The following is a 15860-nucleotide window of genomic DNA, read 5'->3' as shown; positions in this document are numbered from 1 at the left end:
TACCATGAAACTTACTGCCAAAGAAAAAGCCCTACAACCGACAGCATGCATTGTTTATAAAAGACCTCTCACTCTTGGCAACACCCTGACCAACTACCGTTCCATTGCACTTCCAGACAATCTTGAAAAGACACTCGGCTGTTCTAAACCATGTGGACATTGTGCTTTGTGCGGTAATTTCCGGAACCATAATAAAAATATGGTTCCTTGGACCCGAGTAATACAATCTAGGGATAGTGTAATCAAACTTCGGCAAGACCTTAATTGTAGCGACTACGGGATATATGTTGCCTCCTGCAAACTCTGCTCGGAACAATATGTTGGCCAAACCTCCAATCGCTTTTCTACCAGGTGGTCCGGCCATAGGTCTGCATGGAACACTTTTGACACCAGTCCGGGAGGTGATAAGGCGGCATTACTCAAACATTACGCCTCCTGCCACTCTTTGTACATAAACACAAAACCATCTATTGCAGACTGTTTCACAGTAACATTTGTTGAAAAGCCACCCGTTGCAGATTTGGACATGTGCGAAGATAAATGGGCATCACTAATCAAATCTTCGATTAACATTAAGAGAATGATTTTGCCTCTTGTTAAGTAGAGGTTTCTGATCGCTGGTCCTGCTTTTCCAGCTTCATTTTATTGTGAATTTATCGCTGCGCTATCTTATTGATTTGCACTTAACACTTAGGTCATGGACCCATTGATTTTGCTATGTTCTGTCACTTAGTTTTATTTTGACATGCTATCTTCACACAGTTACATTTTGTACGTATTGCTTTAGCCATTCGACTCTCATCAACCTTGGTTTGTTTTTGCGCATTGTCATCATTATTTTGTCATAGTAGTTAGGTTCGTGTAGTTTAGTTTAAATATAGTTTAAATTTGCCTATAAATATTTTACGCAGCCAGTTAATATTTACGCAGTATTCTACCAGTTAGTTTTGGCAGTTAGTCTTGGTCAGTATCTTAGGCTACTGCAGATTCATTTATTTATTTATTTAGTGACAGTTTTTAGGTTTTGCTTTCTTATGTTTGCTTTTTAGGCACTAAAGATGCTCTAAAGTTAGAGCGAAATGCATATGCCAATAGGGCTCTGCTGATTTTCCATGTATTTTGTAATAAAGAATGATTTAAGCAAGACGTTTTGACTTGGAGTAGAAATTATTATAGATACTGAATAAGGTGGAAAATCTTTTTAATTTATGAGACACTTGATTAGCATTTTAAACAATAGGCCTAACAAGTTGGCTATGCCTGCACTAAGAAATTAACCTTATCTAAATACAGTTCTCTTTCAATACTCATTGTAATTAAAACGGCTAGATTTAATTGTAGGCTAGTCGGTTTGTTGATACTTGATTTGTAAGCATTCGTTTACCGTCATGTACATTTAGGGGATGCTGCTGGGATGGATCTGCAAGAGGAAGGGGTGAAACTAGTCAATGCTACCAAAAAAGTAACTTCAATTTTATTATTTATCTGTTTTAGCAAAATATTACTTTCTTTTATAACTTTTTCTACATCAATTGCCCGCGTATCGCCAAAACCTAGGCTGCTATGGGTGTGTGTTAGTTGAGAACAATATCAAAGTAAAGCTAACAAATTAGTAACTTTCTTTACCTGAATTATCATTCTACTGTAAATGTGAAAAACATATCAACTTACCTTTTTTGTCTTAGTTAAAAAGTTATTCTTGAGGTAAAGAGGGCTTTATATAGCCTATGGAAACTTCAATTTTGTTTCACTAGGGGTTTAAAAATATACTAACGTACCCTATCCTAAAATCAGAGCTAAAGTTGAAATTAGAATTAATGCTTCCCCTAGTTCAGCCATGTAGACTAACTGAAAGTAGAGAGTGTTTGTAGGCTACGACCCTTAAAACACAAATGTAACTCTCACCGTGGGCATACTGCATGAAGCAAGATATTGATGCTTTTGTTTAAGTCAAGATACAAACATTCCCTTCTCATTCATATGACTAAAAATTCTCGACTGTCATAATATGTAAATCGATATATGTAGGACAAAATAAGTTTCAAAACTTCCCCAATTAAATAAAGTGGTAATAATTGATAAAGCCAATGTTAGCTTGAAAAAAAAAAAAACGCTTCCACAGCAAAAATTCCTTCCCAAAAACGATAAAATTCCTCACTGGGGAGGAACTCTTCCCGATTGGGAATCACTGTAGATACTAGGGAATCACTAGGCTACATTTAAAAAGACCTAACACATCAACTTTTGGTGTAACTTAATCAGTTTAGCAGTGTCAGGTTTCGCTAAAACATAGAGTATTGCTGCTTATAAGATAAAACAATTTAAATCATTTAGGAAGACTTCACAATGTAGACATTAACGACCTGTTTTAGCCTGATGCTGCGAGTTCGCTGTGGTAATAACAGCAAATTGCAGCAGGTTTCGAAACACAGTTCCTTAGTCATGTGCTATGACAAATGTTGTTGAAGTCAGTGAGTCATTGTTTTATGCGGCTCTTTTGTTTGGCTTGAAGCTGCTGTCTTGAATGCTGTCTGTTGAGTTTCTGTAAGAGACCATTTTCATGAGTAGACAGAGTCCAAAGATCAACAATCGTACCGAAAGGAAAGAACTACGTCACCTAATCTATCACTCAACTGATTCAACAAAATTTTGCAGCAGTAACCTCTAACAACACAGAAACTCAACAGACAGCATTCAAGACAGCAGCCTCAAGCCAAACAAAAGAGCCGCATAAAACTACAACTCACTGACTTCAACACCATTTGTCATGGCACATGACTAGGGAACTGTGTTCCGAAACCTAGTGCAATTCGCTGTTACCGCAGCGAACTCGCAGCATCAGGTTAAAACAGATCTGCATAGTGAAGTAAGCAACGATCATGCTGCTAAAAACGAAATTCAATCTACTGCATTTAGGAAGAGTTCTTCAGATTACCTTTCGTCCATCAGCAAGTCCAGGAAACATGTCAGCTTTCAACTTATTTCCTGGAATCAAACATGACACAAAAAGTTAGTTGTTTAAGTGTACAGTAAACCCAAGTCAATTTGTTTTATTGCAAAGTTGTGAGCAGATATGCGAGTTATCAGAATAACCTATAATTAAACGTTTAGGTTACCAACAACAACGGTTTGTCTCTTCTACCGTTTTCTGAGTCTTCTTGTGTGAATTCCTTGATTGTGATATATTAATTAAAGTGAGTGGCATACGCATGAAGTTTGATGTGCATCTTTTTCACGAAGCTAATAGGCTACTTAATAATATATTTCACATTTTTAGCGGTTTTATCGTTTCCTTTGCATAGATTATCTTTTGTTGCTTTTATTGCCTTCTTAGTCCTTTTATCCAAAGCAGAATTGAAAAATCTTGGCTTGCAAAAACATGTAATGGTGGTAGCTTATTGGCAGTCAGTTTATATTTGTGACATCATAAACGTTGCATATGTTTAGATTACCTAACTGTTGGCGGTGAGCCAAAGTACCCGGGGTCTTCAATTGTAAGAAGATGTTCTGCATCCAGAAGTACAAGGAGCTGTGGATCTATTCTTGGATTAAATAGGTGTGTAGGCTTCAGCATATTACAGCAAGTTTTCACTTACGCGAGAGCAATAACTTTTGGGCTTGTATCAAGAACGGTATCAAAAAAACGGACATGGTGGCACAGCAAAGTATTGACAAATAAAAGGTTAGGTTTTTTCAGTTATATGAAGGCCAATAAAAACAACTCGTATATGAAACAATTTGTAAAGGCTTCAGATAGTAATAACTATATTTGATTTAAAATAAAAGAGAAATATATTGTCTTTTATAACATCCACGAATTAATCGACGTGTCCACCTTTCTCCTTGCTAAACTGGCGGAGACGATGAATCACCTGATCACACGTGGCACGCACAGTTTCAGCGTCAATGCTGCCCAAGATTTGGTCACTTTTTGCTTCAGAACCTCAACACTTGAGTGGGATACAGCGAAGGACTTCTGCTCCAAGATAAACCATATTCAAAAGTCCATTGAATTTAAATCAGGAGAACATGGAGGAATTTAACACACAAAAATCTGCCAGACCCCCTTGACTGCAATGACACCGCCAACCAATCAGAACATGTTATAAGAGGCTACCGTCCAATTGTGACCCTTCTAGCACTCATCCAGAGAGTTAATGCTTGTTTTGAACTTTATTTGGTAATTACAGAAGAAAAAACAGCATTGGTAGGTGTGGGAATTGAACCCACGTCGTGGAAATGACTACTTTCTAGCCCTAACTCTAAAGCTAAGCAGCTGACCGAGAATCCTTCACTTGATTTGCTTTGTATCATCTGCTTTTTGCACTTTTTACGTCACGGAAAACGTAGCTTATGATTGGCTGATTGGTTAGAGGTTTCAGTGACTGTGGCAGAATTTCTTCACGTTAAAGTGGCTACCGAAAGATGGAGTCCATATACCTCAGGGCCGGATTTAGCTGATGGGGGGCCCGGGGCACTTTTAGATCGGGGGGGGCCCCGTGCAAAAAAAATTTTCAAGCCTACGGCGCGAAAAACCATCTCTACGTCTACAGTAGCATCAGACAAGTACTGCACAGCATTTTGCAAAAACTTTAAAGGCCAAAAGGAAAAAAATAATACAAAATCACATTTTTTTCCACATAGGGGGCCCTTCAAAAGTCGGGGGGCCTGGGGAAACTGCCCCTCTGCCCCCCCTAAATCCGGGCCTGATATACCTACTTAAGCCAAAACGACTTGAAATTGTTTTTACACCAGTCCTGGACCAATCTGGCTGTGTGAGACTGAGAGATTGCTCCATCCTCTTGAGGTGAAATTTCTTCATTTCTACTGACTTTTCCCAGCCAAGAAACAACTCCATCCTTTACCATCGTCAGATAAACATGGTGGTTGAATTTGACACCAGCCTCGATGAAAATCCAAGTGGTTTTGAGACCTGTGGACGTATCCCCTGCCTACACTACTACCGAAGCTGGTTTTTGCCTCTTTAATGAAGTTCGAGGTTCAACAGGCACTGAATTTTTAGATTTAATCCAAATCCAATCATTTTAGCTGATCCATGTGACTCGAACCGTAAATAATTTCTCATCAGTCCACTGGGCTATAACACTATAAATCTGTAATAAATAAAAATAACTTAGTAGCCGGAAAATACATTTAAACTTTATATAAAGTTTAGTCCACACTTTGCGGGGCCACCCTGTATAATCACAGAAATGTAAAGCGAAGAAATGTAGGCCTATCAAGAACTGCACTTTTCAATAATTACACTGTTACGGTATTTTTTTTCTTTTAGACATGTGACCAAAGAAAAGTATCAACAGCGTATCTAGTATTTTTCATCTTTTTTTTTATGCATATTTTGTTATCTTTGAACTAAACTCTGGACTCAGCCCGTCTCTTGTTCTCTTAAAAACTCGAAGTTTATTTTGAACCCCACTTCCACTCCGGTTTATAGCCATCTTTATAGTTCAGATGTTTCTTTAGTTGTCGAACAACTTCTTTACTATTTTTATAAATTTTCTTTGAATGTGACCAGTAACAGTTCTTATTTTGAAAGTGTGAAATGTGCTTACCTTGCTGGGAAGATTGCCAATAGCAACTGCATGGACATTGAAACCTTGATAAGAAAGCTAAAAATCGAAGATCTGACATTTCACCGGAAAGCTGTTGAGCTATGGCAATAAGTGTAGGGCATGTTTAGACAACAAAAGCAGAATATTTTGGTTCTTAAATCATGAAAACTTTTTTTGTCCAAATTTCCTTCGTTGTCACTTGCAAGATAATCTCTACCACTATGTTTGCATTTATTTATCCTTGATCCTTGAGTCATAACTAGGGCCCGCAAAAGTCAATAAAGTCAAAAAAGTTTAAGGACCTCGTTTATCCACGAATCTAAGAATAAAGTTGTTTTCTGCACCTAGGAGACTGTTTCTAAGAAGTTTATGTCAAAATAAAGTCAAAATTGACAATAAAGTTAAAATTTTCAATAAAGTCAAAATTTGTCGAATTACGGCTTTTAACAAATTTTTTATGTTTCTTCAGTAATTTTTGTCATAATCCTCGTGGAAGCATTGTAAATCAGGAACTGCAAAACAATTAAACCATATCAACCCATAAAAGCTGGAAATACTGTATGTCACAATGCCCACTTAGATCAGCATTAACTTTTATCGCAAATTGTCCCTTGTTTATCCATTGTTACGTATTTAAATAATTTTTATAAAACACTTCCTCTTCACATACGTGGTCTTTTCGAAGATTAACAGTTTGGATTTACCTACTGACATTCTGTAATACAAAAATTCCTAAGCAAACAATCGTTTTCAGCAAAAGTTAGACAGATTTGTCGAGATTTCCCTATCGCCGAAAAGCACGACGCACTTTTTATAATCCATAAAACACCTTGACTTTTCGACAAAATATTACGTTTGGGCCTGAAATCGACTAAATATTATATTTGGGTAACTGGTGTCAATTCAAGGAAGAACTGTGCCCTCTACAAATAAGCAATTTCGTTAGGTCAAAATAAAGTCAAAATTTGCTAAAAATAAAGTCAAAACAATTTTTTTTAGGTCAAAATAAAAATAGCCCTAGTCATACCTGTTCTTTCTTGTTCAGAAATTCTTGCACACGATTTGGGTGTTGTTGGAACGGAAATCGTTGCTTTCAAGCTGTGTATAATGGTAAGGCATTGCCTCGGCAAACGATTTGTTCTTGTTTTGCAGCACAAGTATTGTCTGCAACGATTTATCAGTCATTGTGTTTGTTACCTATGAAGTATATACATCTGCTAAAAAACATGGCTCACTGATTTTGTTTGTCGTATCCAGGCTTACGCCCGGTGGTTAAAGATTTAAATTAAATGGACAGGAAGGCAAGGAAGCCAATCTTCGTGTCCACCTTCAGGCATGCCTTTAAGTGTCCTGGCAAAGACACAGCCGCACACTCTTAAGCGGTGTCGAACCGGTGTTCTTTCGATTACCGTTTCAAGGCTTTCACCACTCGGCAATGCAACCGACTGGTTTAATGAAGTCCAGCTAATGGAATTAACCATGTTCTAGCCTATAGGTAGAATTTCAATGTTTTACTGGGTGATTTCTTTGCTTTTATTCAATTTATCAATTTTTTTTTTTTTGTAGTTATTAAGTTACGAGACAAGTGCCCCCCTGGCATTGCAAATCCACCTAGTTGCAATGGTAAGTCGATCGGGATTTAATTATTATGCAATGATAGAGTGTCGCCAAGTAGGCTACTTAGCATTTGGAGCTAATTTGATTCTAATCTTCCTACTTTTCTTCTCTTTCATATATAGCCTATAGCTGTGATTAAAATCTCCAAATATGACAAAATAAACAATAGATTGGAAGAGATCGGTGTTTCACCGTGCTTGACTTTCGATTGTGCGTGCTTTGATGATTTTACAATTAAATTGTATTTGTGCAAACATTTCAGGCCTAAATATTTTTACGTTTGCTTAGAAATAGACGAATGCTATCCCAACCCGTGTTATAATGGTGCGGAATGTACTGATCTGAAGGATGGGTTTCGATGCAACTGTCCATTTGGCACAGCAGGACAACTGTGTGAACCAGGTTTGTGGACGATATAATACTTTTTAGTTTTCAAGTTTACTCAATTTAACAAGTGTGTTGAGGTCACCAGCTCATTTTCAAACAAACAAGAGCTAAACTAAAGCATAGAAAACATATTGGACATTGGGTACAGCTATTTCTTTAGTACCGTACTTAAAAAAAATCTTGGAAATACCTGGAATTCATTCAAGAACATACCAGGAAATTAACTGTGTATCTTTTTAAACTGGTCAGCTGCATTTATTCTTCTAAAGATTACACTATGTAACACTATTTTTGTTCAAGTCACTTTTTGACATTAGGCGTAGCCTGCTGACAACGATCGATGATAGAAAAAACTAATTACAGATTTGGAATCTACTTCTCGAAATCATCCAGAAACAATAAAAATAAATAAATAAACTTAAATTTTGTTAAATTTTGTTGCATAGTGTTATTGAAACCTTCACTGAGGCCTGTCTGGTGTCGATCTCGTGTTTTGTGTATGTTTTTCGACTTTACTTACACAGCAAAAAACTTACAAAATTTTGTGCAAGTGAAATTTTGGTAAGGTTTATGCAAAACAATTGTGTTTAGGTTGTCCGCCGCCCCACGCCATTGACAATGGTTACTATAGCAACAACCAAAGTTCACGCTTCGACATCTACACCGCCGCAGAGTACCAATGTTTTGATGGTTTCACCCTGCTTGGATTTCCTTTCAATGTTTGCCTTCCGGGAGGGTTTTGGAGTTTGGCTGGAACTACTTTGCCAGTTTGTTCAATAGGTCCGTGCTAGAAGGTTAATGATGATTAGTTGCTTTATTCACGCCCAGGGCCGTTGAGAGGATAATTTAGGCCCGGTACCAACTACCAGTAAACTCCTAAGACCCCAAATCAAGACATGGGGGATGGCTCCATCCGCGATTTGTGAAAGTGGCAAGGAGGAACAAACCGTATACCACACCATTTGTAATTGCGCCATCTACCATGCGCCAAATGGTGTGCGTGGTCTGCGTGAACTGGATGACAAATCAATTGAATGGCTGCTCGACACCTGCCCAAACATCTAGACCGCGTCGCTGCCACTGCCCAAGGGTGGTAAAAGGCAGAGCCCCTCGACCCTTGGAGTGGCGAAGAAGGTTCAAACGAAGAAGAAGAAGAAGAAGACACACTTAAGAAAAACGCAAGATAGGCCTATCCAGCAAATACGAGCTCATTTCTTCAAGTTCCAAACCCCGTGGGATAGTTACCGGCTTCTAAAATCATCCAAGACCCGGGTCTAAAAGTGTTCCCTAGAACACCCAGCTGTCAACGCTACTTTTCATACCCTTTTGAATTTTAACACATCTCCACGTTATTACGCCTATTTATTCTCATTGGTCCGCACACAAGCGCACCAGTTGCAATAGTTGGGGATGCTGCCTGAATTGCTGCTTCATAGGCCTAAGCAAAAAGAACAACACACAAAAAACTATCACTGCTTTTTTTAAAGTTTTTGGTATGGCCAGGCCTGGAATCGAACCCAGATCTATCTGAAGCAGAACCTACAAGGCTTGCCTAATCCAAAGTTAGAAAAGCTAACCATCTCACACAATGCTGGTTTGCACGTGATGACTAAAACAAATGCTTCATCATTAAAATAAACTGTGAGCCTTTTCGTTAAATGATTTGCTTCAAATGACTCCAAGTTGTTTTATAATGATTAGTCTTTCATCCTTTAGGTTGCAGCCCACCTGAACATATTGAGAACGGCTACTTCACCGACAATCAGACCACCGACTTTGAAGCCAACGCATTTGTTGAGTATCTCTGCAACCCAGGATATACATTGGAAGGCAATTCCTACAATATCTGCTTGCTAGGCGGAACATGGTTGTTCTCCGGGACCACTCTTCCAACCTGCGGACAAGGTATAAAAGTTTTAATATTGGAAAGCTTACAGTTTGGCAATTTTTTTGGTACCATTTTTCTAAATTTAAATTTTAGATTCTAAGTAATGTTTTTTTTCTAATTTTCTTTTCTAATTTCTAAATTGTGCTGGCTATCATTTTTCTAAATCGTTTTTTTTTTTGCTGTTGCATTCCAATTAAATCTACAAAAATTTGTGTTGCACATGATTCAGTCTGAAGATACGCATTTCTATGTCCCACGAAACGTCAGTCCGCTCTCACCCGGCTTTTACGAGGTTCATTGTTGCATGACTCCGTTGGATGGTCACTGACTTACCGTAGGCTATAGCCTATAGCGTGACTTTGCACTCGATTGTTGTACCAAAAAGCCATTCACACATGGGCGCTGCACTCTTATTAGATTGAACGACCCCAATTCCAATCAACTGCTTGCGCTGTATCTCATAGGTCACCTGTTCAATTCTTTCATAGCGATTTAAATCAACATAAAACAGCCAACCTTGCCATGATGCTACTGATGAATAAAATAAATTAGTCTTATCTATATTTGCATTACCCCCCCTCCCTCCTCGAATGCGAATGACCGCCCCCAGAATGTTAGTGACTCATAGAACAGAGAAATTGTTTTTCACACAAAGCAATGTTCATTCGTCATTGTTTTGCAGCGCAGGATCCCGACTTGGACATCCTTATAATCCTTGACAGTACTTATCTCTTGGATGATTGTCTGGCTCGATTGCCGATTGAGGGGCAGTTTCCCCCGTTTTTACCCGGCCCCGTGAGGTCACGAGAAAACTTCCCCAACTTCTTTCGTCAACAGGACTTCGTCATTGGGTAAACTCAGCGTCTTAGCAAAGATTTTGTTTGAAATTTTCTTTTCTTGAAAAAACGTGAACAGACCACACCTATGCATATCATATGCTACTCAATTGAAATGTTTCAGGTTGCCTTAGATTTGAACAAGGAAAGGATGGATTGTCATTTATTTTGTTTGGATGCAAAAAACAAAACGTATATAAAACAAAAACGTACAAAAAAATAATTCAATAGATAAGTGGATACAATTGCAAATTTGATAACTATAAATTAATAAAATGGACGAGAAGGCAAGGAAGCCAATTTTCGTGTCCACCAGAATGTCATTAAGTATTGTGCCAAACTGCCAAAGACACAGCCGCATGCTCTTGAGCGGTGTCGAACCCGAGCGCTTTCGAACAAACGATGCAAAGGGGTCTCGCCACTCGGCTATGCAGCGACATAGATTATTTCGATGTTTTTCGAATTTGATGTCATCTTTTGTTCACATTAGATTCAACAGTGAATGGGATAGGGTTACAATCGCCCATACCCGTCTGGCCTTGCAGCTTCACGTTGGTACCTGCCGCGAATCTGACTTGCTTAATCTGTTCCCTGTCCAGAGGTTTGAGGACACAGCTCTACTGGATCTTCGCCAATTAGTGAGTTACAAAAATGTCAGCAACCTCAAACCGAAATAACATTACAGTGATGAGTTGGAATTTTGTGGCGTTATTCACTATTGTCTTCAGTTTTTGATGGGACTTGGACGTTTTATCAACTTTTTGGTCAAAATAAGCCTACTGTGCCTATTCTTATTGTTACTTTCTGTTGAGCTGCTTGTCTTGAAATTTGACGAATACTAATCTTTGTGTTTTTTAACTTGTTCGGCAACTTATGTAAGCTCCATGTAATCGGCTGTATTTAATACCGAATTATTTTCTTAAATCACTGAGTCATCCTGCAAATATTTGACGACGCGCATGCTTTTTTAAATATATTTTACAGACCTTAATTACACTTTTGATTCTGAACAACGGAAATGAAGTTTACATTTTTCCTTTTGTTTGGTCATGTAAACGGCAGCGACTATCACAATTGAACCTCTCTTTGTTTGTCACATCATGTTTCCTTGTTTTTATTTTTCCAGTTAAATTTTATTCCTTATGCTTGTAACCCCTTTGACTTTCCGAGCGTGGTGACCTGTGCGAATAATTATCACTTCACTGCTGCCATGGGGGAACGCCCAACCTCACCCAACGTCATTGTCTTAGTCGTGCCAGAAGTTTCAGGATTTAACACAACAGGTGGTGCTAATATCTTTCTACACCTATTTTATATTCGCGTTTTTTGGTTATTTAGCAGCGTCGCGCCATTTCCATGCAATCTCAACATTGGCATCTCGTGTGAGACGTAGTCAGCAACGTAACCAGTAGGCTACAACCACGACCTACTAGAACACGGCCAAATATGTTGCTATTTGAGAAAATTTCTAAGAGTCTGAATTGTTACAATCATAGCTATGATAAACCTGTCATCTTCCCATTACCAGAAGTAAGTAAAATAAGCAATATTTGCACCAACACATATGTTTGGCTTTTTTAACCGGAGATTAAGTATGGACGTTGAGCAGTTAAGCACAGTTTACACAATAATAATTTAATATTTAAGACTTTTCAACTGCACCCTGGTGGTAGTATCGTTTGGTGTAATTGCATGTTTCATTTAAAATATCAAGGATATTTTGTGGATTCTATGCTGTAAACTGTTCATTTGATGTGTCAATTTAAATTTTAATTCGTTTGTTTTTCGCCAAGTTTAGTTTTGCAAGTAAAAAATATCGCTATTGGCGAAAGTTCCTGCTTTACAAAAAAACCTAACGACTGTATGATGAGTCTACATCCAGGATGCAGTTGGAAAGTCTTACATATTTACATTATTATTGCATAAATTGTGCTTAACATACATATTTAATCTCTGGCAAAACAAGCCAAAAATATGTCTAGATGCAAATTTTGCTTGTTTTACATACTTCTGTAAGTGGAAAAATGACAGGTTTATCATGGCTATGATTGTAACAATTCAGACTCTTAGAAATTTTCCCAAATAGCAACATATTTGGCCGTGGTTTAGTAGGCCGTGCTACAACTTTTAGAAATATTCTTTGTTGCACAAATTTATAAGAACCATGGGTGCAGATTTCACTGCTCGGCCAGTGCTTTTTTTAAGTGGTTCAGTGGGTGCTAGAGATAGGGACTTTATTTTGGGACCAATAGTTGGTGGACACCCGTTAAATTTCCCACCTGGTTTTAGTGTGGTCTTCATTTTTCATAGCAGTCCTGTCAATATCTTCCCGTACGCTCTGATTTGTAAATCCCGATGCGCCGAGCCCTCAAGCTTTGTTCTTGTTAGGTTTAGCTGAACAGATGGTTGTTGTTCGAAACCTCATCAATGCGGATCTCTACACAGTCACTGCCGCTATTCCTTTTACGTCTACCTACTTGGCTAATCTACGATGTGAGTGTCCAAAGTCAATTTATTTTAGCTGATTGAATATTATGTTTTTGGTTTGCAAATTGTAGCCTAATTACCATAATCTGTGTATTTTATCATAATGTGTAGTGCCAATGTGGCGTAATGTAGTGCAACCGGACACCAGCATAAATTAAATACGTAGCTCAGCAGACAAACAAAAATATATCGACAACTGACGTGTACTGACTGGCGCCTTCCAAAAGTAGCAGACTATTGTAGAGATTCAATAATTTTATCTCGATTTTCTAGTTTACATTTGTTACAATTTTGCCAAATGTTTTATTTTCAGTTCTGTCTGATTTCACATGTGGCCCTGGGGTAATAACTTGCAACCACGTACTGGGTTCTATTCATGATGACCCAAACCTCCTTACCAATAACTTAAGATCTTCACTCGCGTCTGGGCGCAAGCGGTGAAAAGATGAGGACATTTCGATTTTATTATGACTTCATAGCCATGTAATAACCTTCATTCTTGCTCAGGACAATTTGAGTACAATTGTGTGTTTGTGAGATGTCAATGAGTTGTCAAACGTTGCACCATATTCATTTGTACACTATTTATTTTTTTAATTCTGTGCTTTTTGTGTTTGATGGGCTTGCAGCTTAAAACGTCATTTTGCGATAGACTGCTATCGAATTAAGCCCTGGTGGTTGAGAACTTAGATAAAATGGGTTGAGGAAGTAAGTTTAATCGATGTCTTGCCGAGACACAGCCACCTGCCCTCCTTCGATGTCAAACTGGTGTCCTCGGCTTGGTTGCATGACGTCACAATCACGTCCAAGGTTGCATGGCTTCTTGTTTCACAAATGTGGATAGAACGATGTTCTAGCCTAACGCTGCAGGTTCGCTGTGGTAATAGCGAACCGGTGATTTATCACAAGCTTTTGAAACAGTTGAATCTATGTACACTTGTGAAATAAGTAACGATCAAGCTGCTAAAAACGATACTTAATCTATAGCATTGTATCGTTTGCAACACGTTGAAGTCCGTGCTCTGACTTCATGTAAGTGGTAAAATCGTGTTGATATTCCGGAGAGGTTATACAGAAATTGCCAATTTGTAATGTTTGTTGCGCAACACGGTGGTTTTGTTTCGTCACAAGTCGTGCTGCTTGATCAACTACTTCTAATAAACAAGCCATAACATCTTCCGTGCAGTGGCGCCGCCAGACCTTCAACAATGGGGAGGCAAAATATTGACAGTGCAAGACAGTAGCGTAGTCAAAAATTTTGAAAAGGGGGGTGTTGACAGCCGGCGGGCGAAGCCCGATGGCGTGTTCGCCGAAGGCGACACTTAGCGGCGGGGGGTCTGGGGGGCCTCCCCCAGAAAATTTTGAAAAATTACTTTCAGTTTGGTGCATTCTGAGAGCATTTTCAACAAAATTGTGGGTATGAATATTTCTGTAAAATGGTGCTGTCCGGTGGCATAGCAAAAGGATAAGATCATGTTTTCTTCGGCATTTTTCGGAAATAAAGCTAAGTCTCTATGTTTTCTTGTTGCTAATTCCAGACTGAGATATTTGAATGTTTGGTATTGGCAAAACTCGCTCTTTTAATGTAGTTTCGTTTAAAATTAGGCAAACTTTGTTTTAGAGACATAGGTTGATTGCTTTTTTTTGCGCGATTATTACAGTTTTATTATTTATCAATTTTCTCCTTGGTTGATTCAAAAAACGATCTTATTCCGGTAAGTCACTAACTTTTATGCTCTGAAGTCAACCCAAAGTTTAGAAAACGTAACGTCATAGAGGTCATACATCTTGATGAGTGTCAAACAAAAAGCTTTGAGACAATGAAGTTACTTTAGGCTATTTCTGATATATTCAAGTTTTGTTTAACGAATAGCTGTTTAGATGTTAATCTAGATCGAACAAGCGATCTCAGCAGTTGCAGATGGCTTGCATCCTTGCACAGTTTGACGAGAAATTACATCATAGGCTAAAGCTTTTCTTGTAAACAATGTATTAACATCCGTAAATTCAATTTGAAAGGTTGAAACCCCCGATCCCCCTCCCTTGGCTACGCCACTGGTGCAAGACAGTGGTATATTATTTAATTTCTCTTGTTTTCTACCAGGGCTGGAAAAAATGTTTAGCTTCCCGGGAATCTGTTTTTTAGAGAAAAAATTTCCCGCGGCTTACAATCACGACAATGCGAACCTTATATTTCACTGATCTCAGGAGCTGACGTAAACCTTAAAAGTCATGTCGACATATTCTTGATGCCCCCCTTATCGAAAATTGTTCTTTGTAATACCGCTTTGAAGGAGGATTACGGCTATGAACAAAAGAATAAATTTTAAACTTCATTTTGAATTGAAAATACATGACGTAATGTCTTCCAACCTTAGTTATATATTTTTTTCATTACGTAACGTCTTGTAGCAATAAATTGAAAATCAATATGATCACTCAAAATGAAAGCAATGGGACTAAGAATCCTCACTAAACCAATCAATCAATGGTCTTGTTGCACCGAAGATGACAACCTTATATTTTACTGATCTCCGGAGCTGACGTAAACCTTAAGGCATAGATCTGTTGATTCAATGCAAACCCTTTGAAGGTTGGGGGGGGGGGGGGGGGCTGTCAGTTCAATTTTTGTATCAACAGTTGTATCTCTAAAACCACTGAGGCTGCGACTACGAGATTTCTTGACTTTTCCTAACTTTTATTCATCTCTATTGAGCTGAAATTTTGAGCGAATAAGGGTTGAATGTAGAAACTAAACTTAACTAAAGAACTGCTTAACGCTAAGAAGAACTTAGCTAAGCATTGTTTAAGTCCTGGTCGATTTCCTGTTGCAGAAAGTATTCTTAATCTCTTCTTAGTTAAGTTCTGTTTAAGTTTTCAGTCAGTGACTTAAGTCTACGTACGTGACGCATTGCGCAAGAATTTCTTACGTCGTCGCTGATACATCACCGACACTAGACTTGCAAAGCAGCACCTGCGCATACGAAACTTCTAATTCTGGTCATTTGTATGCTGTAATAACCCTTTCTAATAACAAGAATTAAAAATAATGTATAAAACGATCCAGTTTTG

At 38.3% G+C, this 15860-nt stretch overlaps 1 protein-coding gene across 2 annotated transcripts; it reads left to right on the top strand.

Moving 5' to 3' along the window:
- Positions 1-883: 883 nt before the first annotated feature.
- On the top strand, positions 884-13965 carry LOC145782251 (uncharacterized). Of its 2 annotated transcripts, none has more exons than XM_082594035.1 (14): positions 884-963; positions 1401-1462; positions 2917-3009; positions 3448-3556; positions 6619-6683; positions 7140-7196; positions 7479-7592; positions 8169-8357; positions 9294-9482; positions 10148-10316; positions 10792-10939; positions 11428-11584; positions 12690-12794; positions 13102-13965. In XM_082594035.1, the coding sequence occupies exons 3-14, from the start codon at positions 2964-2966 to the stop codon at positions 13227-13229; spliced, it is 1476 nt and encodes a 491-aa protein (XP_082450161.1). In that variant the 5' UTR covers positions 884-963; positions 1401-1462; positions 2917-2963; the 3' UTR covers positions 13230-13965. The 2 variants fall into 2 exon arrangements, with proteins under 2 accessions (XP_082450161.1, XP_082450162.1); XM_082594036.1 differs by lacking the exon at positions 884-963 and adding an exon at positions 1133-1188.
- Positions 13966-15860: the final 1895 nt, after the last annotated feature.

The sequence above is a fragment of the Aplidium turbinatum genome, chromosome 13, assembly GCF_918807975.1.
Source record: "Aplidium turbinatum chromosome 13, kaAplTurb1.1, whole genome shotgun sequence".
In the NCBI taxonomy this organism is placed as follows: Eukaryota; Metazoa; Chordata; class Ascidiacea; order Aplousobranchia; family Polyclinidae; genus Aplidium; species Aplidium turbinatum.
Note: the sequence above shows the minus strand (reverse complement) of the source record. Positions and strands in the feature narration are given on the sequence as shown.